This window comes from Anoplopoma fimbria, chromosome 11, assembly GCF_027596085.1.
Source record: "Anoplopoma fimbria isolate UVic2021 breed Golden Eagle Sablefish chromosome 11, Afim_UVic_2022, whole genome shotgun sequence".
Taxonomy (NCBI): Eukaryota; Metazoa; Chordata; class Actinopteri; order Perciformes; family Anoplopomatidae; genus Anoplopoma; species Anoplopoma fimbria.
The window spans coordinates 16419570-16438234 of NC_072459.1; the positions used below are offsets into that span (position 1 = coordinate 16419570).

Genomic DNA, 18665 nt, shown 5'->3' on the forward strand with positions numbered 1-18665 from the left:
TTTTGGCTGTAAATAGCGTTGCTGCAGTGGTGTGGGTTCTTATTGCAGTAATTTCCACCATGCTTGTCGCTGTGTTACAACTAATGGTGATTGTGGGTGACGCTTGCAGCTTTAAATGGTTTTTATTTCAGGGTTTTAGGGTGATGAAGGTGTAAACAGCGGCTCTGTACATGAATGCATTTGGGGATTACAGTATAAAATTATGTTTTATTACACTGCAGCACAGTCCACTGAGTCTGAGCTATAATATGAGGGGTACGAGTGCATTAAAAAGGCCAGCGTGGGTGAAGCCTTCTGGACACCGCTGCCCAGTTAATGTTGGAAATATACTGCTCAGCTTTTATGTCTATACAAGCCTCTGTGAGAGACTGTGTGGCCGGTAAGTCTGAGCTTGATTTATCATAAGTCGCCAGTGACCTTTATGTTGTGTGCTGCAGTGGCGTTAGAGCTTTTGAAGATTCCCTTGTTTGGAATATTTCATTACATTAATGCACATTTTCCACAGGAGTTTATCCATAAGCTGTGATGGTGATTTGGTCAGAGATTCACAGTCCCAAAGTCCAAAAACATTGTGGGACTTTTTGTACGTTGACGTGTTTGTAAGCAGGTGACTTAACCTCTTTAGGGGTATGAAAACAAAATGAATAGTGGCAGTGAAAAACATTTTTCATATATATTTCAAGGTTTTCAGTATGATTGTTTTGTATGTTAATGTTGTTTTTCCCTCTTCTGTTTCATTCATCGTTTAATGCTACTTTATACATCTATAGTCCATTATAGTTCATTACAATTCCGAAATAATTTTTTAACTAAGCATTTATGTGATCGTTACTTTGCAGATAAAGAGTCACAAAACATGTGATCAGTTATTAAACTGTTACAGATTAAACAAACAGTATTTTGAATAGTTAAAAGTAGCTACTTCTTACTCACAGCACTAAAATATTAACGCACCAGTAATAATAATAATCCAAGAATATTTTAACTCTGACAGGGTCTGCTGCATATAATACTTTAACACTTCCTTTTTTATAATACTTTTATACTTTTGCTTTAGTAAGCTTTGCAATTCAATACTTTCACTTATATTGTAATATTTCTGCTTTTATTTAGGTAAATGGCCTGAAAATCTCCCCACCCCTAATAATCAGATATATTATAAAATCAATACTTAGTTTGTTGCAGTAATTCCATATACGTCAGCTTCTTGTGTAAGAAAGTGTTAGTGTGCATGGGTTTGCTAGCTAACAGATGAAATATTGAATAAAAATGTAAATTACTTTATGAGGAGAAAAAAGAGGAAGGAAGAAAGAGATTACAACAGGAATGTTATGAAGCTGTTTGAAATTCAAGTCATGCATCCAGTAAGTTAATGGTGCCATCTAGTGTACAAGTCTCTCTCTGTCTCTCTCTCTCTCTCTCTGTCTCTGTCTCTGTCTCTCTCTCTCTCTCTCTCTCTCTCTCTCTCTCTCTCTCTCTCTCTCTCTCTCTCTCTGTCTCTGTCTCTCTGCCAGAGCCTTCAGTTATCTATTAAACTGAGAACAACTAACCTAAGAACCAAAGGTTTCCCAGTTTACTCTTTACTTCCTCTGTGGATTCTCTCTAGCCATGCATCTGATAGAATAAAATACAACCAATACTCTTACCACATCGTCCTACATGCCTTCACAAAAAGGATAATTTACTGTCCATGTGAAACCTGGACATCTCCTAGAGGAGTTCATTGGGAGTTCACTGACTCTGACATGTCACAGACAGAACAAAGCTGTTGTTTGAGAAAAAAATGAGTCTCTCAGAGGTGTGGGCTGAGTGCAGCTCGCGGCAGTGTGTGTTTGAGCTTTGCAGCAGGAGGTATTGGGCCGAATGCCAAAATATGATGGTTGAAGTGAGGACAGAAATCAATATGTTTCTCTCCACTCTTCTGGGGTTTTGATCAAATAAAGCAGATTCTCTCTCCCTGTCTTTTTTTTTGTTTTGGTCACTGGTAGAAAAAGAGAATGTTTTCTCTCAACAATCAATAGTTCTTATGATTAACCAGAAAATGATTACCAAATATCAAGATACATTAAATTAACATGTTTTATTAAATTGTATACAAAAATGTGTCAGCACCGCTATTCTGTTTTACCCTTACACAGTCGTTGCAAGTAGGATTTTGACATTCCAAGTGATTAAAGTACAAGGATTATAGGATTTTTAGCACATATTACAACTGAATTCTGCATTCACCAATCAAAAAGGAGAAATATTACTGGTATTACTGTATTAAGGATTGGGATCACGGATTTCAAAATATGCTTCAGTTACACATTCACTTTGTGATTTTTTTTAATAAGTCACTTTCATTTACGTATGTAGCCCACAATCACAATTTTGCCCCATTCATGTATTTTTTTTTGAAAAATGAAAAGGTGCTACTTAATATGCAAATGATTGCAGCAAGTCTGGTTCTGATTCACTAGAAGACACTTCTTAACTTTAGTTTTACTATGAATTTGAATTTGCTCCATGGCTCCAAAGTCCTCCATTGTCTGAAACCTGTAACACTAATAAGTGAGCCACAGCCTTGCACTCTGTAACCCGTTGCTCTGAATGCTATAAATGTGTTATGGTGAACATGGGCAGTGTGTTTTATTTTGTGTCAATACAACAGACACCATTTTGCTGCTGTAAATACTCTGAAAATAGTCCCTGACAAATACAACCATACCTCCTGTTTGAGCAGTGTTTGCAAAAAAAACTACAGCACCCAGCTGTTTTATATAACTATTTAGCCTTTTTTTTAATGAAAGGATATATTCATGATTATTTTTTTATGATCTGTTTGTTGTCATACAACAATAGAGTAGGAATAAAAGCAATACAAGAAGTAGACATGAATGTCACAAAATTGTACAATCACAAATTTAAATGCAAAATTTGATAAAAAATGAAGAAAAAATTAAATATTAGTCATAATAGATTCTAATCACACATTGTCTGTAGTCATACAAACAAATACATCAAACTATCAGGTAATCACAGATGGTCCAATATCTGCAAGGGGTTATGGCTGTTACCATTGACCATTAACAAAGTCCAGGCTTTTTTTAATCTTTTTCTGAGCATTATTCTCCACCTGGTTAATTAGGGACCGTCTCTCATATGCTGCTACAGTCTCTTGTTGACCAAACCATACGTTCACTGGAGGCAAAGCTAATGTTTGAATAGTCGAACTGATTTATAACCTCAACCTTGACCAGTCTAACCTCCCTGGACATTTGCTTTAAATTCTTTACAATATTTATCTATGCCTCCTCAGAAAATGAAAATATTTGAATCTATTTCCTGCTGCTCTAAGATAAGATGGCTTGGTAAATGAGTGATTCAGAAGCATGGAGCATGTATTCCCCTTTCCAAATAAAAACAGAATAAAAGAGGGAGTGTTTGAATCCTGGGGTTTTAAAGTATTTGAGCTTAAATAAAATATGTCTAATTTTAACCTTCAAATCTGGTAGATCTAACTGCTGATTTAAGGTTGTGAATAACTTCACATTAAACCCACTCCCAAGACAAAGATTCCCCCTTTCCGACCAGAGCTTCCAAAGAAATGTTTTTTATATGTTAAGATAGAAATGATTCAGCCAAATACCCAAAGACAGATTCAAGAATGGATATTCATGACTCATTTCTAAAGTATACATGTAATGATTTCATGAAAACAGATCTCTGTTAAAGTTTTGAATAAAACAGACAATGTGGCAAGTACACACTACACACTCACACACACCCACACACACACACACACACACACACACACACACAGAGACGCCTAGACAGTCAGGGTTTACAGCATATGTCAGTGTGTTTTATGGTTGAGCCATGTTTAATTATTTACTCCTGTCTTTTTCTTAGGCCACAGTGGTGTCAGTTACCAGCACACTAACATACTGCCTCCTCTCCTCAACTCCACGTCCACTTCAATACTATCAACTATTTTCTCACAGAGGTGTTGGAACATTTGCTGCATGGTTTAGGACTTGCAGAGCTTTCAAGGTTTCACAGACGGTTGCATTGTTCTGGATACAAACATGTCGGGGATGAAGATGGATCAGCTGCATCGCTCAACCTTGAGGATTTACTCGGTAAGCAACAGATAACTAAATAAATTAGACAACAAACTCACTTGTGAAACAGACAGAGTGTCCTGGCATGTGTTGTGATTTTTTCAAGTGGCAAACTTCAGGAAAGTTGAAGAGTTTCTGGAAAACATAGGAACATGACCTGGTTACTGATGAGTGAAGCTCAGTTAAACCTTTTTTTTAGTTCTTTTGAAATGTGATTTCTACCAAGCGAACTTGATGTGAATGCACAAAGTCATTTTCAAAATTCAAGAAGTATTTCCTCTGCTGGAGTCTGAGGTTGTCTGTGCTCCGGTGTAGGGGGAAAGGGAGTTTCTGCTCATAAATACAGATTGAATTATAGATGGATTTGATTGATTCTCCTTTAGGCGGGTCTTAAAGTTCAAGTGACTGTCGAAAAAAACTCACCAGAAATAGTAATGTGTGTGTGTGTGTGTGTGTGTGTGTGTGTGTGTGTGTGTGTGTGTGTGTGTGTGTGTGTGTGTGTGTGTGTGTGTGTGTGTGTGTGTGTGTGTGTGTGTGTGTGTGTGTGTGTGTGTGTTCCCCAAACAGAGCTTGATGGAAGAGTTCAACCCAAGCCTACAGAAGCTGGTCTCACTGGGTAACAGCTACGTCCAAGCTTTCCAGGGTAAGAAAGAAAGACACACAATCTGCTGACGAGACTATCTTTGAGGTCAACTTTATGAGGACAATAAACTAAACAAACTCTAATGGCTTTCCATGGAATATGGGAGCCGTCAGGCATCTATCTCACTAGACATAATTCCAAAGTCCATATGCTTAGGGGATATCCTTTTGCTCTTATAGCCTTGATTATGGGCCTTTAAGCGAGGCCTGCAGAGGCTGTTATGACTATACTGTCACCAGCCAAACACAATTATAAATTTCCATATACAGAGGCAGGGATTAAGGATACTGAATGTAGTGTTGAATTTATTTCTACGCTCTTTATCTGACTGTGTGTCATTTAAGTCCTGTAAGGAAGAGAAGGGGTCAGGCTGAAACTTTTCATTTGAATCTTAAGGCACAGAGTAATCGCGTCTATATTTTATGTCTTAATTATCCACATCATAATCACTCTCTAATCCACGTGCAATGCATTAAATGTGAATGGCTGAAAGGAAAATTTAATTCAGCAACAGAAGCAGTTGTATTCCATTACAGGTGTTTGTTTAATACATGGGAGAGCAGTAATGCTACATCCTCAGAAACTGATTCATAGTTGCAACTAAAAGCTCCTACAAAAGCCTGCAGGTTTTAAAATGATTTTTATGTCGTCTGTTGCCACCTGCGCACAGTCTGTTAGTTAATGCTGTGTATTCAGGTTAGAGCAATAACCTCATGACATGTTAATGAGCTCAAAGACCAAGAACAAATGTAACGTATAGATTCTACTGATACAGCTTCTGCTCATACATTTTTTAAATCATCTATTTTTCTAATAGATATTGTATGCAGCTCAGACTCTCCCTATATCCGTTGTTATTAAAGCACCATCACTTTCATGATTGAAATCAATTTCTCACAGCCACTGGGATTGTTTTGTTTGATTAGTTAGCACGGGCTGAGTCACCATCTGTCCAAAAACAAGTTAATCTCACCTGCTGACAATAAAAGACCAGAATGACTCTGCTCAGGGATCTAATGCCATGCTCAAGTTACTGAGATAACACCAGGCTGGAGATTTAATTGGGGTTTAGTGAATAAACTCTAGTTTTCTTCTACCATTTGTTTAAAAAAAATCACTTTTAAATCAATATGATAATGTTATTTACAATTTCATTAACCATACCAAATCTAATCATGAATTCAAATTGAGTTAAACCTGAGATGTCGTTCACTGCAACTCTGCAAAGCTAGGCTAGTTAGCTTTTAGCAGGACTAGTTAGGCTGTTTTAATTCTTCAGGACTTGATTTAGCCGCTGTGTTTGTGTGGGATGACCAACTAAATCACCAACATGTTAGTTCATCAAAATGTTTATAATTTAATCACATGAAGCAGCAATAGGGAAAATAAAATAAAATTAGCTTGAGCCAAGGCTAGCTGTGGCTAACTCACCGTTTAGCTTTGACAGGGTTTGGCTCTTCTGTTTCGTTTGTTTTTAGCTGTTCTTTGAAAATATATTCTGAGAGATTAAAAAACAAATTCTAGGCTAAAAATATGTCAGATTCTACCAAATACTATATGTAGTTTACTAGATTCTGGCTCTTTCTGGGAGTATAGTGGGAAAAAAGCAGTATCAATAGCTGGTGGTCAATGAGAGCGAAAAAGGACTTCATGGTCATTGCTAGTTAAGAAAAATGGGATTTTCCTGTGAATTTATGCCTTTTTTAGTTTTTGATAAACACATTTCCATTTTCTTACACATTTGTTTGTATGGAAATTTGAATTATTGAATCGTTTCGTTTTCGTCATTAATGTCCCTGCGCTTGTGTATTTCCATGCCAGGGAAATGAATACACCAAATACATTTGCATTTCAAATGACTATTATGTTTGTGTTGTTTCAGCCCTTGCTGTAACAAGTGAGGCCTACTTTAGTGAACTTTCAAAGATTGGAGAGAAGGCTTTGAACACCATGTCTTCACGCTCCCTAGGTAGGTATGAACACACGTATGATAACCGTTTGGAAACACAAATAAGTTATTGCCGTATCTACAATCCAGGATGTGAGCATGTTGTCTTTGATGTGTTTATGGTCATTTATTAAACTAATTCAAAAGTTTTCTTCAGCGTCATGAAGACCAAAGTTTACCTTTTGGCGGCGCTTTATTACTCCTTTCACAATTACAAGGACATATTAAATATGTAGCAAGAGTGTGTGTGTGACAAGCATAGTCTTTGATATGTAGTTGCATTAAATATAGCCTGCTTTGATAAATTGAATTAGTTTAGTTTCATTTTACAGTGCTTTTAAAGACTTAGAAACTTTTACCTGACCTGAGGCCTGTATTGGGCTCAAGTCAAGTCAAGAGTGTGGCAGAATTAACTAATTAGATTTCTACTTACTGTACGACAACAGTAGGGTTCAAACACATGTATGTTTAAGTCTGTTTTTCTGTGAGTTTAAGCCAAGAAGGGTTGGCAGTAGGTATCAAATGCCAGCTGGGAACATGAATAATTGACGATGACAGGCAGCGGGCCGTGCTCTGCTCACTTACAGCCACTCTAAAGAGGAGTCATGTTTGGTTTAGTGGCTGGAGTTGAAGATACTGTACATACTCGATCATTAGTCTAGGGGGGAAACGACTCCCAGCATGCATTTCAGGGACAGTGGCAAGTCAAACTAAACAAGTTACACTTTCCAGAATACAATGTTATGGCATGATAAAACATTATATTCAAACTGCTTTGAAATGGTTTGGAGCTTGCCCCTAGCTACATAGCTAAGCACAATTTAAATAAAGGTTTAAGACAGCAGTTGGCTTTTTACTGGAAGCAACTGTGCAACTGTCAAAACAATATTTGGCAGATAATTTTACGATAGTGAACACACAAGAAAACAATGAGATCCCATGAATATCATCATGGGTCAGAAACTTCAACACAGATTAAAGGTATTGTATAAACCATTGGCACAGTAACAAGGAAACTGGATTAAAACAAATATAGATTAACTGTCAAGACAGTTACCTTGGCCTTCTATTCAGGAAGCAACAAGTATCTCTAGTGACACATTATTGATCCTTAGAACCAAGTACAGCACAGTGATTCATCTAGTAAGCAACACACATAGTGTCCACAAGAGGAAACAGTAAAATACTTAACAGTTGGCCTGAGTAAATTGCAGTTGTAAAATCAAAACTTGTTATAAGTTAAAGACTATATTATAAAAGACCTACAGTTTTATCTCTCTTCTGTCTTGCATAATATTTGTGTCAAGGTGCTAAGCATGTGTTTCCCTAAGAGAAAATAGTTCTGGTCTTGTAACCATTAGGATGAAAAGATGTTTAGTCTGCTGCATGATACAAATTCATTTTAGTTCATTTTAATTTTAACAGTTATATTTAGATGGAATTAATCCCAATAGTTGCGTGTGAAATTAAATGAGATTTACATCTGACTGAGAACGTCTCAAATGGCAAGGATGGTACAAAAATGTACCAGAAATGTCCAAAATAAAGACTCAACTTCAACATTACTCTACTAAATCTTCTCTGACTTTGCTGTGCTTAAATATATTAGCACTGGCATGTGCAGATGTAATGTTCAGATGTTGAGCTATGATTTGCAAGAGGTTTGTGCTGAAACTGCCAAAATATTCACTCTAAAACTGTACAGTTTTATCTAATGGAAATTAAATATTTCATTATGATTTGCTCCATCTTCATTTACATATACCCAATCTGATTGGGTATATGTAAATGAGCATCAGTATATGTGATTGGGCCAATCACATATACTGATGTTCACACCTCTGCAGAAATCTAACAGACGTTACCTTTATGATGATACAAAATAGACCATGTAGTTTCGCAGACCCAAGCAGGGGCCTCAGCCAGAGGCCTAGTGTTCAAGAAGTTACTGAGTAGATAGAGGTGAACAAAGGGGATGGATTTAATAAGCACAATTTAATTTTATTGTTTTAAAGTGATATATTAAGTTATTAGTATAGTAGTGACATGTAGCTTAATGCAATTGTGTTTAAGGAGATGTCCTGATTCAGATCTCTGAGAGCCAAAGAAGACTCACGGTGGGGCTGGATGGAGTAGTAAGTTACATCGACACACTCATCCGTCCATCATAAGTTTTGAGTGTGACCTAACTCTTATATGATAATATGATTTTATTTTTCCCAGTTCCGCTGGTTCAGTATGGAGCTCCTTCAGGAGATGGACAGCAACATTAGACTGGACAAAGATTACATATCAGTGAGTGAGGGACAAAGCGGGGGCACAACAAGGTCAAAAGGGATTCTTACAGATGACGTGCTGTTATCTCATCATAATTTTCAGGAAGGAAAATTGGGATGGGAAGGATGTCAAATTAACAACTGTGTGGTATCATGGGAATCTGTCATTGGAAGTGAAAATGCCATTAAAATGAATGAGGAAATGTCATAATTTTAATTTCCACTGGATTGCTGGTTGTAACCTTGATGACTGAAATGATTGTACGCAGACATGATGTGAATTGTCTCTCAAACAGAGCAGCAGGAAGCACTACGAAATGGAAGTCCACAACCAGTCAGCAGCTCTGGAGAGACAGCTGAGGAGAGGAGACAACCAGGTTTCTCTCTGTCTCTATTTCTGCACCCTGGAGCAAAAATTTGGCACCACTGTATATGAGTGTGTCCTTGTAAAATTTGTGTATATATATATATAACTGTCAGTCATGTGTATCTGCAGGATTGTAGCGAGTATATGCACTTCCTCAAGGAGAGCCACAACAACGCTCTGAAGGAGGAGGAGAGGCGATACCGCTTCCTGTCGGAGAAACACTGCGGCCTGATACAATCCATCGCCCACCTCATGAATAAGGTATAAAACCTTCTTCAAATTGCATTTGAAAACTCAATATTTTATGGTTTGTTTTGGCTTATTGACTACGGGTGCCAAATTAGGTTTGTTTTACGACTCATTGCAATGAATCTCAGAGGAACAGTGACGGAAGGCACTCAAAAGAGAATTCTCAATTATGTGTAATGATTATGAGACTTCATTACAACCCCGTGAGGAAATTCCTGTGCTTTATAACGAAGGTCAACCACAGAACAGAAGATACAAATTCAGTTTCTTCAGCAGGACTGATGATATACTAACAGCAGTTTGTAATTGTAAAATGCTATATAAATAAAGTTATTATTAGAATAACAGGTCTGTTTGAACTCTGGACTCCTTGCTCAATTTTTATGACACCCCTCTGACCCAATTAAACATTTTACTGTGACTGACATCTTTAGTGCAGTAAACCCTTCGTTATCATAACGAGGCTATCAAATGCCCTTTGAGACTGTACCAGTGGTTCAGGACTGACCTGACACATGTTCCTGTTTGTTACTCCCTGCACTTGTAACTAGCAGCCCAAAACTTTAAGTTACTACTTTACATCATTTATTAACAATGTCAAAACAGGGCTTAAGTCCAAATTATAAGATAAAAATACAGAAATATGAGATAAAATGGAGAAAATATGACAAAAAATGTCAAAGTCATAAGAAGAAATAAAGAAAACAATCAGTAGTAACATAAAAATCCAAATTGTAAGATAGAACAATTCTGAATTATGACATGCAAATCTAAATTGTGAGATAAAAAGTCCAAAAGTGATAAGATAAATGATAAGATGTTAAGTGTAAATTTAAGATAAGATAAGATAAGATAAGATAAGATAAGATAAGATAAGATAATCCTTTATTAGTCCCGCAGCGGGGAAATTTGCAGACTTACAACAGCGTAGAGTAAAGATAAAAAGGAAAAATCTTTTACTTTTTTGTATGAGCTTCAATAATTCTCAAAGTTTTTGTTTTGTAGATTTTACTGGTTCACCAGACCAGACAAACACAAAGAGATGGCAGTCTAATAGGAATTACACACTGATGACTCCTTTCATACAACATTTAGTCACAAACATAGCGCACTGTTATTTATCATATGTAGATAAACGTCTCTTGTCTTGATGTGCAGCACTGAGCATGAACTTATTTACATCTGTGTGTGTGTGTGTGTGTGTGTGTGTGTGTGTGTGTGTGTGTGTGTGTGTGTGTGTGTGTGTGTGTGTGTGTGTGTGTGTGTGTGCGGGGTGGCAGACAGGAGGATCCCTCCAGCAGAGAGCTGATTCCTGGACTGAGGAGGTCGATGCCACCAGAGGACCCGAGGCCAGACTTCCCCCTCTTGTAGTCAACTCTGTGAGTTCAGTTCATAGAAATCAGTCGTTTTTACTGAATTATTCAGGCAAGGTCAGAGCTGGATGTAGCATTTTAATCTTTCAGCAACTCCAAGAATATGATGCTGGTGTGAGAAATAATCCTGCAGGAGAAAGGACTGAGGGAATATCTGTTTGATTCAAAACCTTAACATTTTGTTTTCAAGTGTGAAAACAAATGGACAATACTCATTCACAGGCCTTGTGTTGAAGGGAAACCAGTAAATGATTGCAAAAATATACTTGTTACTAGGGGGCCCTCTGCTGGTTGGAGCCTGATTTAATTTGAAATCAGTTTCCTGTTAGACGAAAGCTTTCTGAAGAGGATTAAACTTGTAGTTGAAATAAGAGGGCAGAGATTACAGAATGTCTCGCATGAAAGAAAGAAATATGGGATTGTGATAAGGCTACACATATTTTTCTGTCCAAACACTAACCTTAATAAACATCTGAACCTCACATATCGTCTGAATAAACGCATGAGTCCTTGAGTTACGTCCACATCTTAATACAGTGGGATTAATACACCATGGATAATTCACAAACTGAATCCATAAAATTCTTTGTATGAAGGCTGCAATTACCATTCAAGTAAACAACAGAGACGCCCCTGAGATAAAAACCAGTCAGTTTCAGTATATTCCTCGTTGGAAGGTGACGTGCAGACGAACCCCACAGATCCCCACATCCTACTGTAATAACAATCGCAGGATTAACATGGATTCTGTGTTTGTTTTGTTTTGACGTGGGATTTATCCTTCGCTTATAACAGAGAGAGAAGCCAGTGGGCCGCTTAGGACAGATATTTGGGTTGTGCTTCTACAGTCACACATGACATACATTACTCATTGTTACATTTAGAATATTCAACACATCCTGGGCGGCTGACTTGTCTTTATTTTTTGTTTGTTCACATATGAATTGTGGCATTGTGACTGCAGTATTTCCTGGGGTTTAAAAGATGTATAAGCATCACAAAAGATTACTGACAAGTTGTTTGTACCTGTGCATGTGATTGTTGCACAGATGGGGATGAAGGAGGAGGATATGAGAAGGAGCAGAGAGGAGCTGCAGCTCGGCAACATCCCATCAAGGGGTGAGGGATTGATTGTCAACTTTTTAGCTGTTCAAGTTCTCAGAACACCTGATTCTGGTTTTACTTAGTTGCCACATATTTTATGTTTTTCTTCTGCCCATAATGCCTCCGCCAGTGCTCATTGTGATTTCCCTTCACCACCCACTTTATCTTTCTTTAAGCCTTTTATCTCTGTTTCTCTCTCTCTCTCTCTCTCTCTCTCTCTCTCTCTCTCTCTCTCTCGTCCATCTTTCTCTCCCTCTTCATAATTTTGCACATCACACACTTTCATATCTTTCCATTTGTAAGTTCCTGTGCATAAAGTCTGTCTAATTACTTGGCTTGCCTATCTAGGGTAAAAATAGATAAAGTAACAATGTATAAAAAATAATAGCCAGAATATTAAATAGCACTTTTCCCAGTTTTGCCCTTCTGAAACAATATGTGCAGCAGGCTTGTTTTCCCAACAGATGCTCACTAGAGAGACAAAATAATGCCACCCTCTTTGGTATAATTCATTAAAGTGCATCCCATGCCATCCAAACAGAATTTTTTTTACATAGAGTAAGATATTTAGTAGTCTGCTAACCCTCTGAGTTATGCTTTCCAGGGCCATAATTAAAGAAATAAATCCTTGTCGCTTATAGTTTTTAATTAATCATCTCACCAGAGATCCTTCTTGGCAATGTACGCTTGTTTATCATCTCGCTTGTGCTTTCACAAACTATCCTCAGTGCACTTAAGTGTTTCATTTGTCATCTCTCCAGCTCCGTCTCCCCAGGGAGGCATTTCTCGCTCCACAGGAGGCAGATCCTCGAGGGCCCGCGTGGCCCACCAGCCCAGTGGTTCTAACCCCACCTTGCTGCCCTTCACCAGGGGAGAGATGATCACCGTGGTGGTCCAAGAGCCAAGAAACGGCTGGCTGTATGGACGTGCTGACAGCAGCTCACGGTGTGTGTGTGTGTGTGTGTGTGTGTGTGTGTGTGTGTGTGTGTGTGTGTGTGTGTGTGTGTGTGTGTGTGTGTGTGTGTGTGTGTGTGTGTGTGTGTGTGTGTGTCAGTTTACGTGACTGACAAGGTTGCTTAATCATTGTCTATCTCTATACCTTGTTAATATGTCTGTTACAGTACAAAACTGTAAATCAGCATACTTTCTTTTGCTGGACTTTCCGCTTCTCACTGTAATGATTCTGCTGACAAACGTTTTACCTTTAATGTTTTGGACACAGGTCCCTTTATAAGGAAAAATGAAATGGAGGGAAAAGTGATGGGGCAACCCTTTGTGAGCAATAAGAAACTGCAACAAAATGACTGGAGAGACAATAAAAATAGAAAAACCATAAAGACTAAAAGGAGAAATAGAAAAGCAAAAGAAAACATTCAACAGCAATGCTAGCTGCTCTGGGGCACTTTACTGAAGCACAAGGGATATTTGAGCTAAATGCTAACATCAGTATGCTAACATGGTGATATTTAGCATAATGCTTTTTATGTTAAGCATCTGAGTTTGGCGTATTAGCATGCAGCATTTGCTAATTAGATGTAGTCTTAAACACAAAGTGTAGCTGAGGCTGATGGAAATGTCATAAGCTTAGAAGCTATCTGGTTACAAACCAAGGTATTGGACACTTTTAAATTTTGACCTTGAGTCAATAAGAATTCATCCTCCAGGGACCATGAATATCTGTATTGACTTTCTGTCTCTTTTGCTTTCAGTGAGGGATGGTTTCCAGCCGCCTATGTGGAAGCATTGGATGATCCTCCAAAGACAATCAGCTCTAGGTAAACATCCCAACAAATGTATTCAACAAGTATGACTGTTAAATAAAATTATGTCACGCAAAGTGCAGGCTGTTAAAGAACTGAATTGACATATCTCACTGACTCTTACTATGCCAGCATGGCGAAAGACAAGGTTTTCAGAAAGTCCACCATACTATCGATATGCAGCTTCAGGCAACAGCCAGGTAGCTTAGGTTAGCTTAGCTTTGCTTAGCACAATGGCTGAAAACAGGGGAAACAACTAGCCTGGCTCTGTCCAACAGGAACAAAGTTTGCTTGTCAGGACCTCCAAAGCTAACTAATCGACACGGGTTACCTCCAAAGTGTAAAAACAGTCCATTGTGTTTTTATGGTGGGTTGCTGGACTATTTATTTCCCAGGCTCCGTTATTTCTGGAAGTCTTGTTGTCATAGTGAGGTTGCCAGACAACCAGCTAAGAATTTAGGAAATTACTAAAGTGCCTATAATTTGCTGTTGAAATTCTACTTTAATAGCCTCAGTCAAAGACTGACTAACGTGCCATGTTGGTCATAATGACAAACAAAGGTCTCGTAGACCCAAACATCAAGTCATTCATATTTATACTACAATAACAGCTGCTCCCATGTTTCTCTTCCCACTGAATTTATTTATTTTTGAAGTGGAGTATTTTGAACAATGCTGCAAGTCTTGGTCCCACAGCCTGATATCTGTATGTCTTACCTCCCACAATTCGAAGAAGTAATACTTTTTGCAGAATGTTTGCCTTCAAACTGATACAGGACATATTTTGCAGCTCCCCGAGGCTGTCCTTATTGTTTTATGGGCCCAAAACTTTTAAAAGAGGGTCAGTATGAAGCTCAGGCCTTGAACAATAATATGAACTAGTTAAGATATTTGGGTGACCCATTGCTGTGAGCAAAACCAATAAGAAGTTTAAACTAAAAAGTAACTCAGTCATTGTGGACACATGCCACACCAAAAAAGCTTAAAATGTGAACGCACAGAGCTTATGAATTGGACACGAAATTGAATATATTTTAACAGGGAAAACATGATTGAACTCAAATTTTCTGTGTTCAAATCAAATATATTTTAAGTATGAAAGACAATAATCACTTCAAGAGGATTGAAAAAACCAAGAAGATTACTGATAAGAAATGTTTTATTTTTTTTGTAATTTCAGTAGCCCCTCTCTCCGAAGCAGCAGCAGCATGAGCAACTTGCTCGACCTACCAGGAAGCAGCAGTCACACCGGAGCCCCGCCCCCTCCACCGCCTTTATCTTCATATAAACAGTATGAGATGCGACCGATCACACCGACACCTGATAGAAGGGCCAGGTCTCATTCAGAAAACAAGGTACATCAATATCAATCATTTCTCTCTCATTTCTCAATTTTTTTTGAAATGTTGGCATTTTTTGTCTTCTTCTGTGGTCTTTTTTGTAAGCCTTTTGGGGACTACTTTCTTATGAGACAACTTTTTAAAAATTGTTTATACAATGTAACTAATGTCTTTATCAGTGGTTAATACATCTTTTATCAATGAGTTTTGAATTAGCCATTAATAAGAATAACTTTGTGTAATACAGTTTGAAACATCGGTGCTCATAGGTGCTCATGGGTTTCTCATTTTCTCATCAACCAATGTCAATAAGTTATAAGTCAGAAATAAAGGAGTTTGGTTCATCAAGTCTGTAGTTTTAATGTTCATAAGCTGTTGTTAAAAATAAGTCATCACATGGTTTAGATTTTTAATCAAAGGGCAACCCAAAAGTTTCTCGTTATTATTGTCTTTTTTATTGACCTATAGAGCATTAATGAATGATTTAAAAGCCATTACTTTCTATTTATAATCCCTTCAGAGAAGGTGCCTCATACGAGAGTGCTACTGTGCCACACTGATTTGTGCTTCATTAACGAACAGTGACATGAAAGAACACAGATCTGATAACACAGTTTGTTCATCTCTTATGGTGTTTGCCAGTCTGTCCAGCAGGGGCACTGTGGGAAGGTGCTGTTCTCCACAGCTCCTCACCCGTCTTTCTGGTGGATGCAGGGAGGGAGCTCCAGCTGCTGATGGTGTATGAGCCAGGAGGTTGTGTGCGTGTGTGTGTGTGTGTGTGTGTGTGTGTGTGTGTGCTCTTGTTTTGGCATGCTGTATCTTGAGACTATTAGACTGAGAACCTGTTTGAAGTGCTAGTGACTACCCATGTCTGGTACATAAGCTTTAGGTTGCTGCAGTGTGATAATACTTTTAATGTGTTTTGTCTTCGGTGATATTCAAACACACCGTGGTTTGAATAGCATTTCTGTTTCTGTTAAGGACATGCAGAGAGCTCAAGGTAATAACTGGCCCTCCTCAACTGTGATATGTTCTTATATAAAAACGACTTATATTAAAACAAATCACATCATACCAGTATTCCAACAATGGTTGGTATATTTAACAGACAACAAGTGAGATATTTATTTCACAATCACTCAGTTTGACCCCAAATATTTGGTCATTGGTTTATATTTCATTGTGACATTGATGCATTTTCCTTGATGTCTCTGCATGGTCTCTTTTATCGCTCCGTAGTCGATCTCGATTGTAAAAATATGATTTATCAGTGTGTGTGTGTCAACTGGACACACTTTGAGAAGAAAAGGAAAAGAATGGATACATGTCCCACATCATTTGTTGCATCGTTTGGCTTTATGTGTGTGTGTGTGTGTGTGTGTGTGTGTGTGTGTGTGTGTGTGTGTGTGTGTGTGTGTGTGTGTGTGTGTGTGTGTGTGTGTGTGTGTGTGTGTGTGGAGCTGACTGGCAAAAAAACATCAATGGGCAGCTTGTGGGAGGACCGACTGAAAGCAGAAGGGCGAAGGGGTCGAGGGCCGGAGCCTGCTGAGCTTCCATTAGTGTGTCTCCGTTTTTTATGGTTTGGATTGGCCTTCACTCACCTTTCTCATATTTTTTTTTCTGCAGGTATCAAAACCACATGGATCACAGCCACAACTATTCCCGAAGTAAGATTAATGTAACTGTGGCTCTCTCTCACTCTATCGGTTGTAAAATGTGTAAATGGCACTGATGTTCTCTTCTACAGAAAATAATGATATTTTTGAAGTGTATCATGAACCCATTAAATGAGAGAACAACAGATGAGGCCAGTGATCTAAATGGCATAGGATTGCTTTGCTTCCATTAGAGTTTGAAGTGCAGTTTAGTGCTGAAGCCATTTCAGTCATGGCCATGTGGGAGCCATGACTATCACTCTCACCATCACTTCAGGTGAACAGTTTGCTAGATGAGGCTTGAACAGTGTGAAATTGAAGTTCTCATTTCTCTTGCTATAACCTTCGACGTGAGTCTCAAATATGCTTTTCTCCACCATGCCTTTGAGTTTTTTTCATCCTCCAACATCTATTTCCCTCTCTCCCTTTTATTTTGAAGGGGCACCAACCCATTTGCCACAGTTAAGCTGAAGCCCACGTCCACTGATGACAGATCGGCCCCGCGTGTCAATCGACGATGACATCTTCACCCCAAAACAAAATGCTTTCGTTGAGCTTGACAGTTCATTCTTGACCTCCGAAATACCAGAGTGTATATGTGAGTGGAGGCTGTCTACTGTTTTGCTACTTTCTAAAACAACACTAGGTTTGGTAAGAGACACACACAGCTGAAGAAAGAGGACAGAAAAATGTATGAATATTTTATCAATTCTGGGTTTGCATAAGGACTGTAGATGTCTATTTTTGGATCTTGGTAAACTACAACAAACATTGTGTTTTTTTAGGTTATAATGGTTTTATCGTATTGACTTTTTCATAATTGGCTCTGATTTTAACATTTGTATAAAAGTTAGAAGGAATCACTATGAAACAAATGTGTTCATGTAACATAAACTAATGGGTGCATTTATCCTACCTGGTTCTAAATCATCATTAATTATTTGTGTTTTCTGACATTCTGACAATGGAAGGTATGAGAATGACTTATATTGTCCATTTGGAAATCCATGATGTGTTAATAGTGTACAGTTGATGTTAGGAGTCAGTGCTGAGATATGTTTCATTTGTAGCTCAGTGATGGATGCATGATAAATTATCATTTGTTTTGTCATTGTATTGCATCTCCACCATTTCTTTCTGCATGGTCCGCAAATTTAATAATAAATAAATAATAATTGCATTACTATTTCATAAATTTTTTGGGGAAAAATGAAAATGTAACCTCTGGCAGATAATGTAATATCTTGTAAAAAAAAAAAAAAAAAAAAAAAAAAAAAAAAAAAAAAAGAGCAATGCGTTCATTGATAATGTAATACCATCTTTATAGCATCCTATTATTACTTTAACCAATATATTTAGCTTTTTCATTTTTTAATGACGGCATATGATGTTGATGTATCAAACATAAAAGATAAGAACGTTTTTGCCTAAGTAAAAATCCTGACATAACATCATCAGTTAAAGCCCCTGAATACTTGATTTCAAATATTTAGTATTTTTACTCTAACATTAAATACTGCCAACTAAATAAGCCACTTAGTTAAAGTTCGGTTAAAAATAATTTTAACTTGTCTTTCTTGTGAACGACATTCACTTCAGCAGTCTAGTTCCTTTCTGAGCTACACAGTCTTGGTGATAAGTGATAGCCTCTAAGCTGCGGATCTGTGTTTATTTGCTCAGGCAGTAAAATGGCCTACTAAAGAGGATTCCCGCGTTGCCTGTTTGGGTCCTCTGCTGGGGATACTTAACCCAAATTGAACCTCAGCGTGGATCCAATTCTGCTAATGGCCTGACAGCATGGCTCGGCTAAACTAGCACAGCACTTCTCAATAAAGACTCTTTGG

At 37.9% G+C, this 18665-nt stretch overlaps 1 protein-coding gene across 1 annotated transcript; it reads left to right on the forward strand.

Moving 5' to 3' along the window:
• Positions 1 to 3946: 3946 nt before the first annotated feature.
• On the forward strand, positions 3947 to 17965 carry baiap2l2a (BAR/IMD domain containing adaptor protein 2 like 2a). The gene is made up of 14 exons (XM_054608113.1): positions 3947 to 4124; positions 4674 to 4749; positions 6632 to 6718; positions 8771 to 8832; positions 8921 to 8992; positions 9270 to 9350; positions 9470 to 9601; positions 10870 to 10968; positions 12012 to 12081; positions 12828 to 13011; positions 13776 to 13841; positions 15007 to 15181; positions 16793 to 16833; positions 17261 to 17965. Exons 1-14 carry the CDS (start codon positions 4071 to 4073, stop codon positions 17340 to 17342), a joined length of 1281 nt encoding a protein of 426 aa, XP_054464088.1. The 5' UTR covers positions 3947 to 4070; the 3' UTR covers positions 17343 to 17965.
• The last annotated feature ends 700 nt before the right edge of the window (positions 17966 to 18665 follow it).